The following is a 15,409-nucleotide window of genomic DNA, read 5'->3' on the forward strand; positions in this document are numbered from 1 at the left end:
CTGGAGAGCCTTCAGTCCCACAGGTTGGGGCCACTTCAAAACAGCTGAAACTTTCCCAGGGTCCATAGAGAGGCCAGAGGTTGAAAATATGTACCCCAGAAAGGCAACAGAGTTTACTTCAAAAATGCATTTATCCAGTTTAGCGTACAGCATATTTTGTCTCAACTTCCGTAACACAAACTTAACATGCTTTCTGTGCTCTGAGAGGTTGGACGAGAAGATTAGTATGTCGTTTAAGTACACTAAGACGAATCTGCCCAATACTTCTCTAAAGACTTCATTAATCAGTTCTTGAAAGACGGCCGGGGCATTACACAACCCGAAGGGCATCACCAGGTACTCGTAGTGCCCGTCGGGTGTGTTAAAGGCCGTCTTCCACTCATCACCGTCCCTGATCCGCACAAGGTTGTATGCACCCCTTAAATCCAGTTTCGAGAAAATCTAAGCATTGGTGACCTGAGTAAATAAATTGTCTATTAAAGGCAAGGGATAGCGATTTTTTACTGTAATTTTATTTAAGCCCCGATAATCAATGCATGGACGGAGGCCTCCATCCTTCTATTTCACAAAAAAGAACCCAGCTCCTGCCGGGGACCGAGAAGGGCGAATAAAACCTTTAGCTAAGTTCTCGCGGATGTTTTCCTGCATAGCCAATTTCTCTGGCCCAGATAAATTATAAAGATGACCTCTAGGGGGCATACAACCAGACCTGAGATCAATGGGGCAATCGAAAGGACGGTGTGGAGGAAGTTTATCTGCTGCCTTGGGTCGAAAAACAATGAAAAATTGAACCATGTATGGCCACCTTTAGTTACAGGTGAGTCACGTCGGCAGAGGAAATTACCTGACGCCAAATCAGCACATACCATTGTGCAGTAGGAGGCAGCTTATCAGCTGTTTAAGCTGCTGTTTTAATCCCCCCTTTGATATTTTGTGAGAGGATTCCTCCAACTCCAATAACGGCTCACTCGTCCAGTTTTACTACTCATCTCAGCCGCCGTACGTCTCTGGACATTGACGTACGGCTCTGATGAAAAGAATGCCTGCCATTATGCCTCACCACACACCACACAGAAACAGGCCAAAAATAGAGGCAGGCTCTTCTCCTACCCAGCACATACATGCACACCCAACTAGAGATGGCCCAAACAGTTTGCCGGCAGGCAGTTAATGTAAAATGACCTAAAAACACAACACAAAAAGTGTTGTATTATTATTAATTAACCATAAATACTTACCTGTAAATGTTACCACACCAATGCCACACACTGCTGCTCCCCTGTGCCGCTCTAGCTATACTATAGCTATACTATATAGCTAAAGCAAAAGGCATCTTTACATTTTGGCTCCAAATCTCTTAATCTAATAACAGACCAATGGGGATCCTCCTGATGCCACCATGGGGCACTTAGAGATGAGCGTAATGACTTAATTACAATTTCGCAAAATTTCGCGTAATTAGTGTAATTACGATTATGGCCGTAAGTACATAATCGTAATGAAGAAGGATTTCGCGAAATTCCGCGTAAGCGTAATTTTCGCGTAATTTTCGCATTACAGTGGGTATCGCGAAAATTACGTTTGCCTTGCATGCAACCGTTTGTAAGCGTAGTTACATAACGTAATTTCACGATAGTTCATATTACTGTAAGCGTTAATTTTCGCGTAGTTTTCGCGTTACGGAATGCTGAGTTGTTTTTCGAGACAAGTTGTACTGTCTGCATGTGCTATTTCGCATATAAAATTCACCATGTAGTGATATTTCGCATCAAAATTCGCCATGCAGACGAAAACGTAAAAAATAAGCTAAATTTCGTGAACATTAAGCGAACCCTTTGGCGAAAATTCGCGAGCAACCCTGCTAACAAGTAATTGCGAAATTCGCGAAATTACGAAGAAATGCAAAATTCCGTTATGGTTTAACGCAAAATTACGTTATGGTTTAACGCGAAATTACGTTATGAATGAAACGCGAAATTACGCATTGAAAATTACGCTTACGGTATTTTCAATTACGATTTTAATGGCAATTACGCTACCATAATTTTGCATCGTAATAGCAAATTTCGCATGCGTAATTATAGTAACGCGAAATTTCAAAAATTTCGGCTCAACACTAGGGGCACTGGAGGTGAGGAAGAACCCCCTTGACTGCCCTTCACCTCCAGAGTCCCCCCATACCATGGACCATGCAGGCTGGTATAGCTAGGAAGCCCCACATGCTCTGCATTCTGGCTATCCCAGCCTGCATGGGGACAAGGGATTAAAGAGGCTTGAGAGGGGGACCCCACGTCATATTTATATACATGTTAATACATTATCTGTCATTTTAGCACAGCAACTTTGGTACTTTTTTCCTCTAACTTTAACGCTGATTTTCTCAAAAAAACCATAAGGTCTTTTTGAACTTTTTTTGTCTTGTTCCCACTGTTCTTCTTAACATACCCTGACGATGTGGTGTTTCTAGCACTTACAGGGGCTTTGCTATTAACCGCTAAAGTCGGCAGCCACTGAAACATTTCCCACACTCAGAACGAAAACTTTAAAATGTATTTTCTCAAAAACTATAAGGTCTTTCTTATTTTTGTTCCTATTGTACCCACTGTCCTCCTCCACATACCTTGCACATTTTGTGTTTCTTGCTCTTAAAGAGAATCTGTACTCTAATATTCTTACAATAAAAAGCATACCATTCTACTCCTTATTTTCTCCTGTGCCCCTATGTGCTGTTTCTGCCACTCCCTGCTGCAATCCTGGCTTGTAATGAACAGTTTTAGGCAGTGTTTACAAACAAATGACATGGCTTCTAACCACAGTATGATAGGCTGAGAACAGCTTACTGTGTGACTCATGCAGAGCTTGGAGAGGGTGTGTGAAGCTTCTGCCAATGACAAGCAGTGCTGCACATTCCACACATTCCAGCCTTAGCCCGACAGACATGACAGAGGAAAGGAGATAAGATTTATTACAGAGACAGTGCAAGTAGGAAAGGCTGCAGTAAGACAGACCACATTAGAACAGTAATAGGAACTTATAGAACAGAAGAAATAAGGCTCAACATTTTGTTACAGAGTCTCTTTAAGCAGGTTTTGCTATTAACTGCTAAAGTCGGCGGCCAGTGACTTCAGTGTAAAAAATGTGAACGCAAAAAAAATTGTGTTAAACGCAAGCGGCGGACAGCCCATGTTGGTCAGGAACTGTCTGCTGGCAAACTGTTGGACCATCTCTACTCTAGAGCATAAGACCAATCAGAGAATGCAGATTTTTTCCAGAAAAATTGGATCACCACAGTTATTTGAGACCAATCATAAGACTGATTTTCCATTATTCTGTTTTTCCAATTTCCATTTTTCCATTTTGTTCATTGTTTTGCTTTCTCTGATGTAAAAGATGACTGATAAAATAATCCAGAAAATCTGAAATCAGAAAAAAAAAACAGAAATCAGCAAAACTGGAAATCCGAAAAACAGAAAATCGGAAAAATGGAAATTGACATTTAGCGGAAATTGGCAATGCCGTGGAATCAGAAAAAGGCATTTCCAACTATCCCTACATGTGAACATTGATTCACGGGGCCTTTTATTAAGATAACATTTTGTTACACTTAATTTTATGCTTAAGTGATACTTAAGCCAGTTTAAAAATAAATCACTTAGGGCTGGTGCACACCGAGCGGCTTTTTCAGCGTTTCTGCAGCCACTTGCGGCTGCGGATCCGCTTGGTCAATGTATCTCAATGGGGTGGTGCACACCAGAGCGGGAGGCGTTTTGCAGAAACTGAAAATGCCGGGGTGAGGCATTTTTTGGATTTCGGATGTGTTTCTGCCTCAATGTTAAGTATAGGAAAAACGCAAACCGCTCTGAAAAACGCCTGTTCAGAGCAGATTTGCCGGCGTTTTTGTTACAGAAGCTGTTCAGTAACAGGTTTACTGTAACAATATATGAAATGTACTATACTGAAATCCTCTGCAGCAATCCGCAAAACGCTAGCAAAACGCCATAGAAAAATAACAAAAAGCGTTTCAAAATCTGCTAGCATTTTGCGGATCTGCTAGCGGTTTTTGGTGTGCATCAGGCCTTACCTGGGGCTTTTACCAGCAGCCTGCAGCTGCCGTGTGTCTGCGCCGGTCTTCACCTCTGTTCCCCTGCTGCAAGCTAGTTTTGTTTGCACTGACTCGGAGTTGACGGACCTCTGCACCTGCGCAGGATGCTATTGCGGTCAGGAATGCGAGTAAGGATAGGTGTGGCCAGGGCTGCGCAGGAGCAGTGGCCCACCAACTCTGAGTCAGCAAAACTAGCTGGCGGAGGGGGATTGGAGGGGAGGACTGGCTTGGGCACAGGATGGCTGCAGGGGGCTGGTAGAAGCCCCAGGTAAGCGAGTTTCTTTTTTTAACTGGCTTACATATCTCGTTAACTGCTCTGCGACTGCCTAAGGCCAATGGGTGGTTGCAGAAAGGCTCTTCCCGGACCGCCTAACACCGACTGGTGTCAAGAGCGGTGGGCGGAGATTAGCGGGGAATGCATGTTCGGATGCATGCACATCCCCGCTGAGTTACAGCCTGACAGCCATGTTTAGAGATTGCAGGCTGTTAAGGAAAAAAACTGTAATTTTCACGTGTACAGCACTGCAATCTGTACTAGGGACAGCAATGTCATTTGGCTGTCCACTGGAGTGGCTCACATTTGGATCCCTCTTATAGGCTGATACCTATAAGAAGTGATCACAGTTATTGGATCTCAGGGGAGGGAGGGAAGGTGGGTGGAATAAAAAACTACCCATTTTTATTATATATATTAAAAAAATAATATTAATAAAAACAAAATTGCAGCAATCAGTTCCCACCAACAGAAAGCTCTGTTGGTGGGCAGAAAAGGAGGCATGGCTTTCCAGCACGGGTGATAAGCTACACTGCCAAAGACTGCAGAGGCCCAAGGGAGCAAAAGCTAAGATGGGGGAATATAACTTGGGGGCCCGTACAGGCTCTGGGGCCCTGGGGCGATTTCCCTCTTTGCCTCTATGGTAGCACCGGCCCTGGCAGTCACAAAGATGAAGGCGGTCCCAGCCAGCAGTGGTTAGAGCGAGGAGGACATGGGGAGCCTGTGTGGTAAGTATCTTAGTCTTTTTATATTACAGATAGTGATGTCGCGAACCTCCGTTTCTTCTTCGCGGAAGGTTTGGTTCTTGCGAACTTTCACGATCCACAATAGACTTCAATGGGGAGGCGAACTTTCAAAACTGGGAAAAATTATGTTGGCCACAAAAGTGATGGAAAAGATGTTTCAAGGGGTATAACACCTGGAGGGGGGCATGGCGGAGTGGGATACACGCCAAAAGTCCCGGGGAAAAATCTGGATTTGACTCAAAGCAGCGTTTTAAGGGCAGAAATCACATTGAATGCTAAATTGCAGGCCTAAAGTGCTTTCAAACATCTTGCATGTGTATACATCAATCAGGGAGTGTACTGCTTCACACTGACACACCAAACTCACTGTGTAATGCACCGCAAACAGCTGTTTGCGTAGTGACGGTCGTGCTGGACTGGTGTGCAACATGGCCAGAGTGCAGGCTGTGGCGGTTTTCCAGGCCATATGGTCGCCGGGCTGTGGTAGCGCAATGATAGAACAACAGTGACTGTCCAGCTGATCAAATTTGGTCTGACCACAATGAAGCAGCGGCCTTATTATCTTTTGTGTGCCACCCCCACCCGAGACACTCATTTAGCCGGTGGTCATTGCTTCATTGTGATATGCAAGCCCCTTCACCGCAGCAAGGTAATGATCACAAAGGGGGATCGGCACAAGTACATGCCTTTTGTTTTTTTGTTGCAGCCGCCCACAGTGCAGCCAGAAAAATTAGGCAGGCATGTACACGCACCAGAAAAATTAGTATAGCGGCCGCCTAGAGTCCTGGACCCTGTTGGTGGTGGCGGAGAAGGCAAGCGGCCTGCAGGCAGAAATGCTGTGTGTGGGGACTGACTTAGTCTTCGGTCATGCAGTAGCCCTCCGGGATCCATGCCTCATTCATTTTGATAAAGGTCAGGTACTGAACACTGTCGTGACTTAGGCGACTTCTCTTCTCAGTGACAATGCCTCCAGCTGCACTAATGGTCCTTTCTGACAGAACGCTTGCGGCAGGGCAAGAGAGAAGTTGGATGGCAAATTGGGACAGCTCTGGCCACAGGTCAAGCCTGCACAACCAGTAGTTCAAGGGTTCATCGTCGCTGCTTGCAGTGTCTACATCCACATTCAAGTCCAGGTAGTCGGTTACCTGCCGGTCCAGACATTGGTGGAGGGTGGATCCGGAAGGGCTATGGCGAGGCGTTGGATGAAAGAATGTCCGCATGTCCGACATCACCCTGAGATCGCTGGAGTGTCCTGTCCCTGCCTGCGTGGATTTGGGAGGAGGAGGATTACTGTCGGTGGTACCTTGATTGCATTGTGCTGTCACATCAACCTTAAACGCATTGTAAAGCATCATTGCCAGCTTGTTCTGCAAGTGCTGCATCCTTTCCGCCTTGTGTTGAGTTGGTAACAGGTCCGCCACTTTGTGCCTGTACCGAGGGTCTAGTAGCGTGGCCACCAAGTACAGGTCATTCCCCTTGAGTTTTTTTGATACGGGGGTCCCTCAACAGGCTGGACAACATGAAAGAGGCCATCTGCACAAAGCTGGATGCAGACGTACTCTCCATCTCTTCTTGCTCTTCCTGAGTAATATCACGCAAGTCCTCTTCCTCCCCCCAGCCACGAACAATACCACGGTACCGTGGAGCAGCAGAAGCCCCCTGTGATGGCTGCTGTGGTTGTTCTTCTCCCGCCGCCTCTTCCTTCTCCACAAAAACGCCTTCCTCATCATCATCATCTGAGTCTGACTCCTCTCCTTCCCCACACGACTCCTCTTCTTCCTCCTTCTCCCACCTCTGTGCTGCCGCAGCTGTTGAGAAAACATCTGGTTCGGATGAAAATTGCTCCCACGACTCCTCCTGCCATAACTGTTCTCGTTCATGCTCCTCCACAGCTTTATCCACCACTCTATGCATGGCATGCTCCAGGAAGGATCAAGTCGCTGATGGTGGCCTTCAGCCCGACTCACCAGGTTGGTCACCTCCTCAAACGGCTGCATGGTCCTGCATGCATTTCGCATCAGTGTCCAGTTGTTGGGCCACAACATCCCCATCTTCCCAGATTGTGTCCTCCTACTGTAATTGTACAGGTACTAGGTGACGGCTTTCTCCTGGTCTAGCAGGCGAGAGAACATGAGCAGGGTGGAATTCCAGTGAGTTGGGCTGTCGCATATCAAGCGTCTCACCGGCAAGTTGTTTCTCCGCTGAATGTCTGCAAAGCGTGCTATGGCCGTGTAAGACCACCTGAAATGCCCACACAACTTCCTGGCCTGCTTCAGGATGCCCTCTAAGCCTGGGTACTTTGACACAAATCTTTGCACGACCAGATTCAGTACATGTGCCATGCAGGGTACATGTGTCAGCTTTCCCAAATTCAACGCGGAAATGAGATTGCTGCCGTTGTCACACACCACGTTGCCGATCTCCAGCTGGTGCGGGGTCAGCCATTGCTTCACCTGTTTGTTAATACAATACAATAATACAATAACATTTCTATAGCGCTTTTCTCCCATAGGACTCAAATCGCTTAGGCTCTCTCAGATTCAGTAATTGGTAGTAGGATGAAGTATTCACACAACAAAAGTTATAATTCTGCAAATGCCAAACTGAACAGGTGGGTTTTCAGTCTGGATTTCAACAAGGTCAGGGATGGAGCTGTCCTGATCTGTTGAGGTAGGGAGTTCCAAAACGTAGGGGCAGCATGACAGAAGGCTCTGGGACCAAAAGTTTCCAAGTGGATCCAGGGCCCAGATTATTCAGGGATTTAAATGTCAGTAGGCCGATCTTGAATAGGACCCTCCTTTCTATAGGTAGCCAGTGAAGAGAGTGCAGGACTGGCGTTATGTGGCAGTGATGGGGTTGGTTGGTTGGTTAGCAGTCTGGCAGCAGTATTCTGTATCAGCTGTAGGCGGTACAACACCTTTTTTGGAAGGCCAGTGTAGAGAGCATTACAGTAGTCCAGTCGGGATGTGATGAAGGCATGGACTAAGGTTGGCAGATCTTCTGGGGGGATGAGGTGCTTGATTTTTGCAATGTTCTTCAGGTGAAAATAGGATGATTTCACCACAGCAGCGATTTGAGTTCTGAAGTTTAAATTCCCATCAATTAGAACTCCCAGGCTACGCACATGATCAGAGCTGCGTAGATCCGTGCCTCCTATTCCCAGTGATGAAGCTTGCAAGTTAAGTTGTTTTGTTATCATGCTCTGCCCTCCAATCAGAAGGACTTCAGTTTTGTCTGCATTTAGAAAATGTGCCCCTGCTGAGCAATTGCCCTTTGAAAAGATGTGAGATTTTGGAAGGTGAAATAGGGAGCCAATGAAAGCCTATGGGGGATTTTACTACTTTTGCACCCCTGTAACTCTGGTTTGCAGAGATGTAGGGACCCCATCTTTGGAATCCAAGTCTAACAATATGTCTTCTACCTGCATGAGACATTTCGTGAGATTCAGACGTTGCTAACGACCATGGCTGTGATTTATGTATGTCAGAATCACTACCATTGAAATTGCCCAAATAAACAGGTTTTTGTGACCCTAGGCTATGACCTCTTCGGCCTAGGGCCCCGAAACTCACCAGTTATGATCCCCCTAACAGTTCTTACAATGCTAGAAAATTTGCCCCTGCTGAGCAATTGCCCTTTGAAAAGATGTGAGATTTTGGAAAGTGAAATAGGGAGCCAATAAAAGCCTATGGGGGATTTTACTACTTTTGCACCCCTGTAACTCTGGTTTGCAGAGATGTAGGGACCCCATCTTTGGAATCCAAGTCTAACAATATGTCTTCTACCTGCATGAGACATTTCGTGAAATTTGGACGTTGCTAACGGCCATGGCTGCGATTTATGTACACCAGAATCACTACCATTGAAATTGCCCAAATAAACAGGTTTTTGTGACCCTAGGCTATGACCTCTTTGGCCTAGGGGCCCGAAAAGTACCAGTTATGATCCCCCTAACAGTTCCTACAATGCTAGAAAATTTGCCACTGCTGAGCAATTGCCCTTTGAAAAGATTTGAGATTTTTGAAAGTGAAATAGGGAGCCTAATGGAAGCCTATGGCAGAATTCAGCACTTTTGCACCCCTATAATTCTGGTTGGTTATCATCACCCGCCGACTTTAGCAGTTAATAGCAAAGGCCCCTTACATCCTAGCAACACCAAATTTGCAGGATATGTTAAAAAGATAGCAGGAAACAATATTTAAAGGTCTTACGAGGCCACAAATGTGAAAAAAGTTAAATACCTTTTCATAATCCAGATCCATGGAGGACGCCATCCGCACCCTCCCGTTCATTCCCCCATGGCTCCCGCAGTAATACCGGCCCCGGTCGGGTCCCGACTCCCGACCCCTCCGAACAGGTCGGGTTCTCATTCCCCACTCAATATGGCCGCCACAGATTGCCGCAGCTGCGCAGTCCGCACAGCCGTGATTGCACCTGCACAGCTCTAGGGCCTCCTCCTGCCGCGTCATCAATATGCGTGCATACATCGGACGCATCGGGAGGAGGACCTAGAGCTGCGCAGCCGCAATCGCATCTATGCGGACTGCGCAGCCGTGGCAATCTGTGGCAGCCATATTGAGGGTGGAATGAGAACCCGACCCGTTTGGAGTGGTCGGGACCCGACCGGGGCCGGTATTACTGCGGGTGCCATGGCAGAATGAACGGGGGGGCGCAGATGGCGTCCTCCATGGACAAGGGGCTCTTCCCCACCTCCGGTGCCCCAGGAGGAGGTGGGGGCGACGACTCCCTGGGGGAGGTTCATGGTGGCATCTGGGAGTCCCCTTTAAGAAGGGGACCCCAGATGCCCACCCCCTCCCAGGAGAAATGAGTATAGAGGTACAAGGTACCCCTTACCCAGTTCCACAAAGGGTTAAATGAAATAAAAACACAACCATGAAAAAAGTCCTTTAATTTTCTTAATTAACCAGAAATACTTACCTGCACCTTTAAAAAAAAATTCCCACGGCAATATCCTCGGTAAATGATCCAACGAACTGTATCCTCTTATGTTGCGATCTTCTATTAAGTTGATTGAAGATCTCCAAAGCCCCCCTCCTTAAATCGGAGGTTCGGCCCATCACTAGTGATGAGGTGGGTTAAGTAAACACAACAGGTACTGGGTATATGCAGTACTGGGTAGTACAATGTGCAGCTCCCTGTCACACACATAGGTAGTCACTGAATGTGCTGGGTTGCTGGCAGTGGCACACACAGTATGAATTAGCAAGGCTGTGTATGCAACAAAAGTGTCAGTTTGACACACAGAAAAAAATCAAAGAACAGGATTAGCTCTGAAAAGAGCTGTTGAGGGGTGCTATTAAAGCAATAATTATCAGCCAGGAGCAAGCTAACAAGCCAAGAGCCTGACTAATCTGTCCCTAGGAGAACAATTCTGCAGCAGCTCGCCCTAGTCTGTCTAATAGCAGGCAGACGAGTGAGTGTAATGGCCAGCGAGCCTGCCTTATATAAGGGGGGGTGGGGCTCCAGGGCTTAGTGTAGCCTGATTGGCTACAATGTGCCTGCTGACTGTGGTGCAGAGGGTCAAAGTTGACCCTCATAGTGCATTATGGGGCGAATCGAACTTTTGGGAAAGTTTGCCTTCACTGGCGAACCACCCTAAGTTCGCCTGGAACCGTACACCTCTAGTTACGGATTTACAGTGGCACTTACCTGTGGATAGCCATAGATCCCAAGTATTTCCGCCATTGGAATTGTTATCACTGAATGGTTATCTCCAATAAAACCCACCAGTCTTCCTTTTCTGAAACACGAGTAATTTGGGATTATTGTTTGTGGTCCGGACAGAATATGTAGAGTGTATATAACAGCCACATGGGGGCAACTGCATGAATCACTCACGTGGTATCCCAGTGTAATGTTTGGTAATATATCAGGATTCTCATTAATTCTGTTTATAGCAAAATGAAAAGCCAAAAAATGGAAAAGTCCTTCCACCTTTTCTCTGTAAAAGCAAAAATATATTTGCATGAAAACAACAGTCCTCAGAAGAAGGCTTCCATTCTTCAAGCTTCAGTGCTGCATTTAGCGGCCAGCATGGTTCATCACTGTGAGGTCTCAGGGCCCCTGTAAGTGACTCATTTAGAACCCTTTTAGTTTAAAGTAAACTTAGCAGCTTCTGAGGTACTATATATATATATAAAAATGTCCAATGAACCTCGCTATATGCAATGTTTATAGATTGTGTGGGCTGCGGGGGGGGGGGGGGGGGCATTTTACTACCCTCAGGGGGCTGCTACCATATTATCTCTCTCAGCCATATATTCTGAAGATCCATGTGCACTCCGGTGGCCACAATGCATGCCGGTAGATGTGGTTGATCATGTAACTACATCTTTAGGTCAGGAGCTGTAGTCACATTGATGGACTACATCTCCAAGCATGCATTGTGGTGGCTGAAGCCATGCAATATCACCAAGGGCACATTATTCTGCGGCATCTGCAACTGGGAGAGGGAATATGGAAGAGTTCTGTGTAGATTTGCAATGGGACATGCACAGTACATTTATGCATTTAGTACCATATTACATTCTGTGCGTGGCCACGCCAACCTGGAAATTGCCGCTTTGGTGCCAATCTTTTTCCTGCTTAAAATGTAGAGTTACACTAGAAACCTATAGTCTCTGAAAAAGCAATAGTCCCTGTTCATGTTGGCTTTTGTAGGCTCAACCCACTATTCTGAATATTAATCCCAGTCACTCAGGGACAAACTGTGCAAAGTTTGAGAACCCTACCATTAACAGTGTAAGAGTGGCTGCAGTTTACATTTTTTTCAGTGAAATTTTATTTGTCTCCACCCCCTGATGACCTGGCATTTCCTGGGAATGTACTTGGCTGGTGTTGGCTGTGCCCACTTTTTCTAACCCTAACACACAATTACTCAATGACCAAGTTTGCGAGATGTGTGGTCTTTGGCATGAATAATTTGCATTGAAATGAAACAAATCTGATTGGCTTTTTGTGGCTTCACCCCTTTTCTGAATTTTTAAACCCAGTCACCCAATGACCAACTGTACCAGGTCTTAGGTTTGTGTCATTAACAGTGCAAGAATGGCAGCAATGGAATTTTTCCCTTCGAAATCAATAGGTGAATTTTGATTGGCTTTTGTAGGCTCCACCCACCCTTTCTGAATATTAATCCCAGTCACCCAGCGACCAATTGTGCAAAGTTTGAGAACCCTACCATAAACAGTGTAAGAATGGCTGCAGTTTACATTTTCCCAGTGAAATTTGTATTTGTCTCCACCCACTGATGACACGGAGTTGCCCGGTAGGGATGATCGGAAATAGCAACTTCTGTTCCGCCGGAATTCCGCCAGCGCTAAATCCTGTCGTCATTACATTTCTGTGGAATTTTGCGGATTTCGCTAAATTCCGCATTCCGGCTGAAAAATTCAAGTAATCGCAAATGAAACCTTGTCTGTGCTAAATGGTAGCCCATGGGACCTAGTGTTTTTTTTTATTTTTATTTTTTTGCAGCAGGAGGTGTCGCTTAAAGGTAACCTTAAGCCAAAAGAAAATTAGTTTTACAAACCGGGGGTTTCCAATAGCCTCCTGCAGCTGTCCGGTGCCCTCGCAGCCTCGCTCCGATCCTCCTGTCCTCGCCGGCGACCACTTCCGGTTTTCGGCGTCAGGACCCGACATATGCTGCTATAGTAGCATAGGGGGAGCTATTGTGGCTGGGAACGTGAAGAATCACTCGCGTTGCCAGCCTGTCGGGTCCTGACGACGAAACCGGAAGTGGTCGCCGGCGAGGACAGGAGGATCGAAACGAGGCTGCGAGGGCACCGGACAGCCGCAGGGGGCTATTGGAAGCCCCAGGTGAGTAAAACTTTTTTTTTTGTTTTTGGCTTAAGGTTACCTTTAAGCCATGGCACCTAGCGGTGGTCCCTTGGCAGTCATTTTGGTGCTGCAGGAGGTGTCGCTTAACCACTTGACCACCAGAGCAATTTTCACCTTTCAGCGCTCCTTCCATTCATTCGTCTATAACTTTATCATTACTTATCACAATTAATTGATCTATATCTTGGTTTTTCCACCACCAATTAGGCTTTCTTTGGGTGGTACATTTGGCTAAGAGCTTCTTTACTGTAAATGCATTTTAACAGGAAGAATAAAAAAAAACAGAAAAAAATCATTATTTCTCAGTTTCCGGCCATTATAGTATTAAAATAATACATGCCTCCATAATTAAAACCCACGTATTGTATTTGCCCATTTGTCCTGGTTATTACACCGTTTAAATTAAGTCCCTATAACAATGTTTGGTGCCAATATTTTATTTGGAAATAAAGGTGCATTTTTTTCAGTTTTGCGCCCATCTCTAATTACAAGCCCATAGTTTATAAAGTAACAGTGTTATACCCTCTTGACATAAATATTTAAAGAGTTCAGTCCCTAAGGTAACTATTTATGTATTTTTTTTATTGTATTTTTTTTTCTTTTTATTACAAAAAAAATTGGGGTGTGTGGGAGGTAATGAGTTAATTTATAATGTAAAACTAGGTATTTATTTATGAAAAATGTTTTTGGATGTAGTTTTACTATTTGGCCACAAGATGGCCACAGTAATTTTTTGTCCATGCAACCTGTAAGCGTCCGGAAGTACGCTTACAGGAAGCACAATGAGGCTGTGAAAATCACCCTGATCGCGCTGCTTCTCATAGAGGCAGCCGATCATTGCTGGGGGGCTGAGATCAACGAACGGGAATGGTTTTTCCCGTTCATTGATCTCCGAGCGGGTGGCGGCGTGAGCGAGCATGAGCGTGGACAGTGGCGGTACCAGCAGGGGTGGTACGTGTTTCTACGCCCCTGGTAGTAAAGTGGTTAAAGTGAATGTGAACCGCATTTTAAAAAAAAAATGAAGCAAATACTTACCTAAGGAGAGGGAAGGCTCTGGGTCGTATAGAGCCTTCTGTCTCCTCTCTCTGTGCTCTCTATCCTGTGCTGGCTCCCCCCCACCATTTCAATCCCCAGCCGAAAGGATATTTGGAAGTCTTCGGGAGCCGTGTCCTCCTGAAGACGTGCGGCTCCATACTGCACACACGTGAGCGTGCAAGAGAGCATGCTTGCACAGGCGCAGTACAGGGCCGCCCTTCTTCAGGAGCACTCAGGTTTTCTGAAGACTTCTGAAGCCTCCTTCGGCCGGATAAAGCAGTATTTGACTAATTTAGTCAAAAACTGCTACCGGGCGAGCCAGCACTGGATCCAGGGGACCAGGAGAGGAGCTGGAAGGCTCTATAGGACCCAGAGCCTTCCCTCTCCTTGGGTAAGTATCTGTCTCTTTTTTTTAAATGCAGTTCCCATTCACTTTAAGCCATGGGACCTAGCGGTGGTCCCATGGTTGTCATTATGGCACCGTAGGAGGTGTCACTTAAGCTATTGGACCTGGCGGTGGTCCCATGGTGGTCGTTTTGGCGCCACAGGAGGTGTCACATAAGCTATAGGACCTGGTGGTGATTCCATGGCGGTGGTTTTGGCCCCGCAGGAGGTGTTGCGTAAGCTATGGGACCTGGCGGTGGTCCCATGGCGGTCGTTTTGGCACCGCAGGAGGTGTCGCGTAAGCTATGGGACCTGACAGTGGTCCCATTGCGGTGGTTTATGCACCGCAGGAGGTGTCGCGTAAGCTGTGTGACCTGGTGGTGGTTCCATGGTGGTGGTTTTTGTGCCACAGGAGGTGTCGCGTAAGCTTTGGACCTGGCGGTGGTTCCATGGTGGTGGTTTTGGCGCCGCATGAGGTGTCGCGTAAGCTTTAGGACCTGGCGGTGGTCCCATGGCTGTGGTTTCGGCGCCGCAGGAGGTGTCACGTAAGCTTTGGTAACTGGCGGTGGTCCCATGGTGGTGATTTTTGCACCACAGGAGGTGTTGCATAAGCTTTGGGATCTGGCGGTGGATCCATGGCAGATGTTTTTTTGCCGCAGGAGGTGTCGCGTAAGCTTTGGGACCTATCCTACTAATCCTACTAATATAATAAATGGGAAAGTTCGGATGTTTGGATGTTTGTTACTCGATCACGCAAAAATGGCTGAACGGATTTGAATGAAATTTGGCACACACATAGTACATTACCTGGAATAAAGTATAGGATACTTTTTATTCCCATAACAAAAAAGGGGGCGGAGACACATACAAATTTCACTGGAAAATGTAAACTGCAGCCATTCTTACACTGTTAACGGCAGGGTTCTCAAACTTTGCACAGTTGGTCATTGGGTGACTGGGATTAATACTCCAAAAGGTGGGAGGAGCCTACAAAAGCCAATCATAATT

General features: G+C 46.3%; 1 protein-coding gene across 1 annotated transcript in view; it reads right to left on the reverse strand.

Moving 5' to 3' along the window:
• The window catches only part of LOC137546547 (vomeronasal type-2 receptor 26-like), a 150,057-nt gene that overhangs the window by 118,205 nt on the left and 16,443 nt on the right, over positions 1-15,409 (reverse strand). The window contains exon 2 of the mRNA XM_068269191.1: positions 10,793-11,084. Coding sequence (XP_068125292.1) covers positions 10,793-11,084 — 292 coding nt within the window. The remainder of the gene's footprint in view (positions 1-10,792; positions 11,085-15,409) is intronic.

The sequence above is a fragment of the Hyperolius riggenbachi genome, chromosome 1 (assembly GCF_040937935.1).
Source record: "Hyperolius riggenbachi isolate aHypRig1 chromosome 1, aHypRig1.pri, whole genome shotgun sequence".
Lineage (NCBI taxonomy): Eukaryota > Metazoa > Chordata > Amphibia > Anura > Hyperoliidae > Hyperolius > Hyperolius riggenbachi.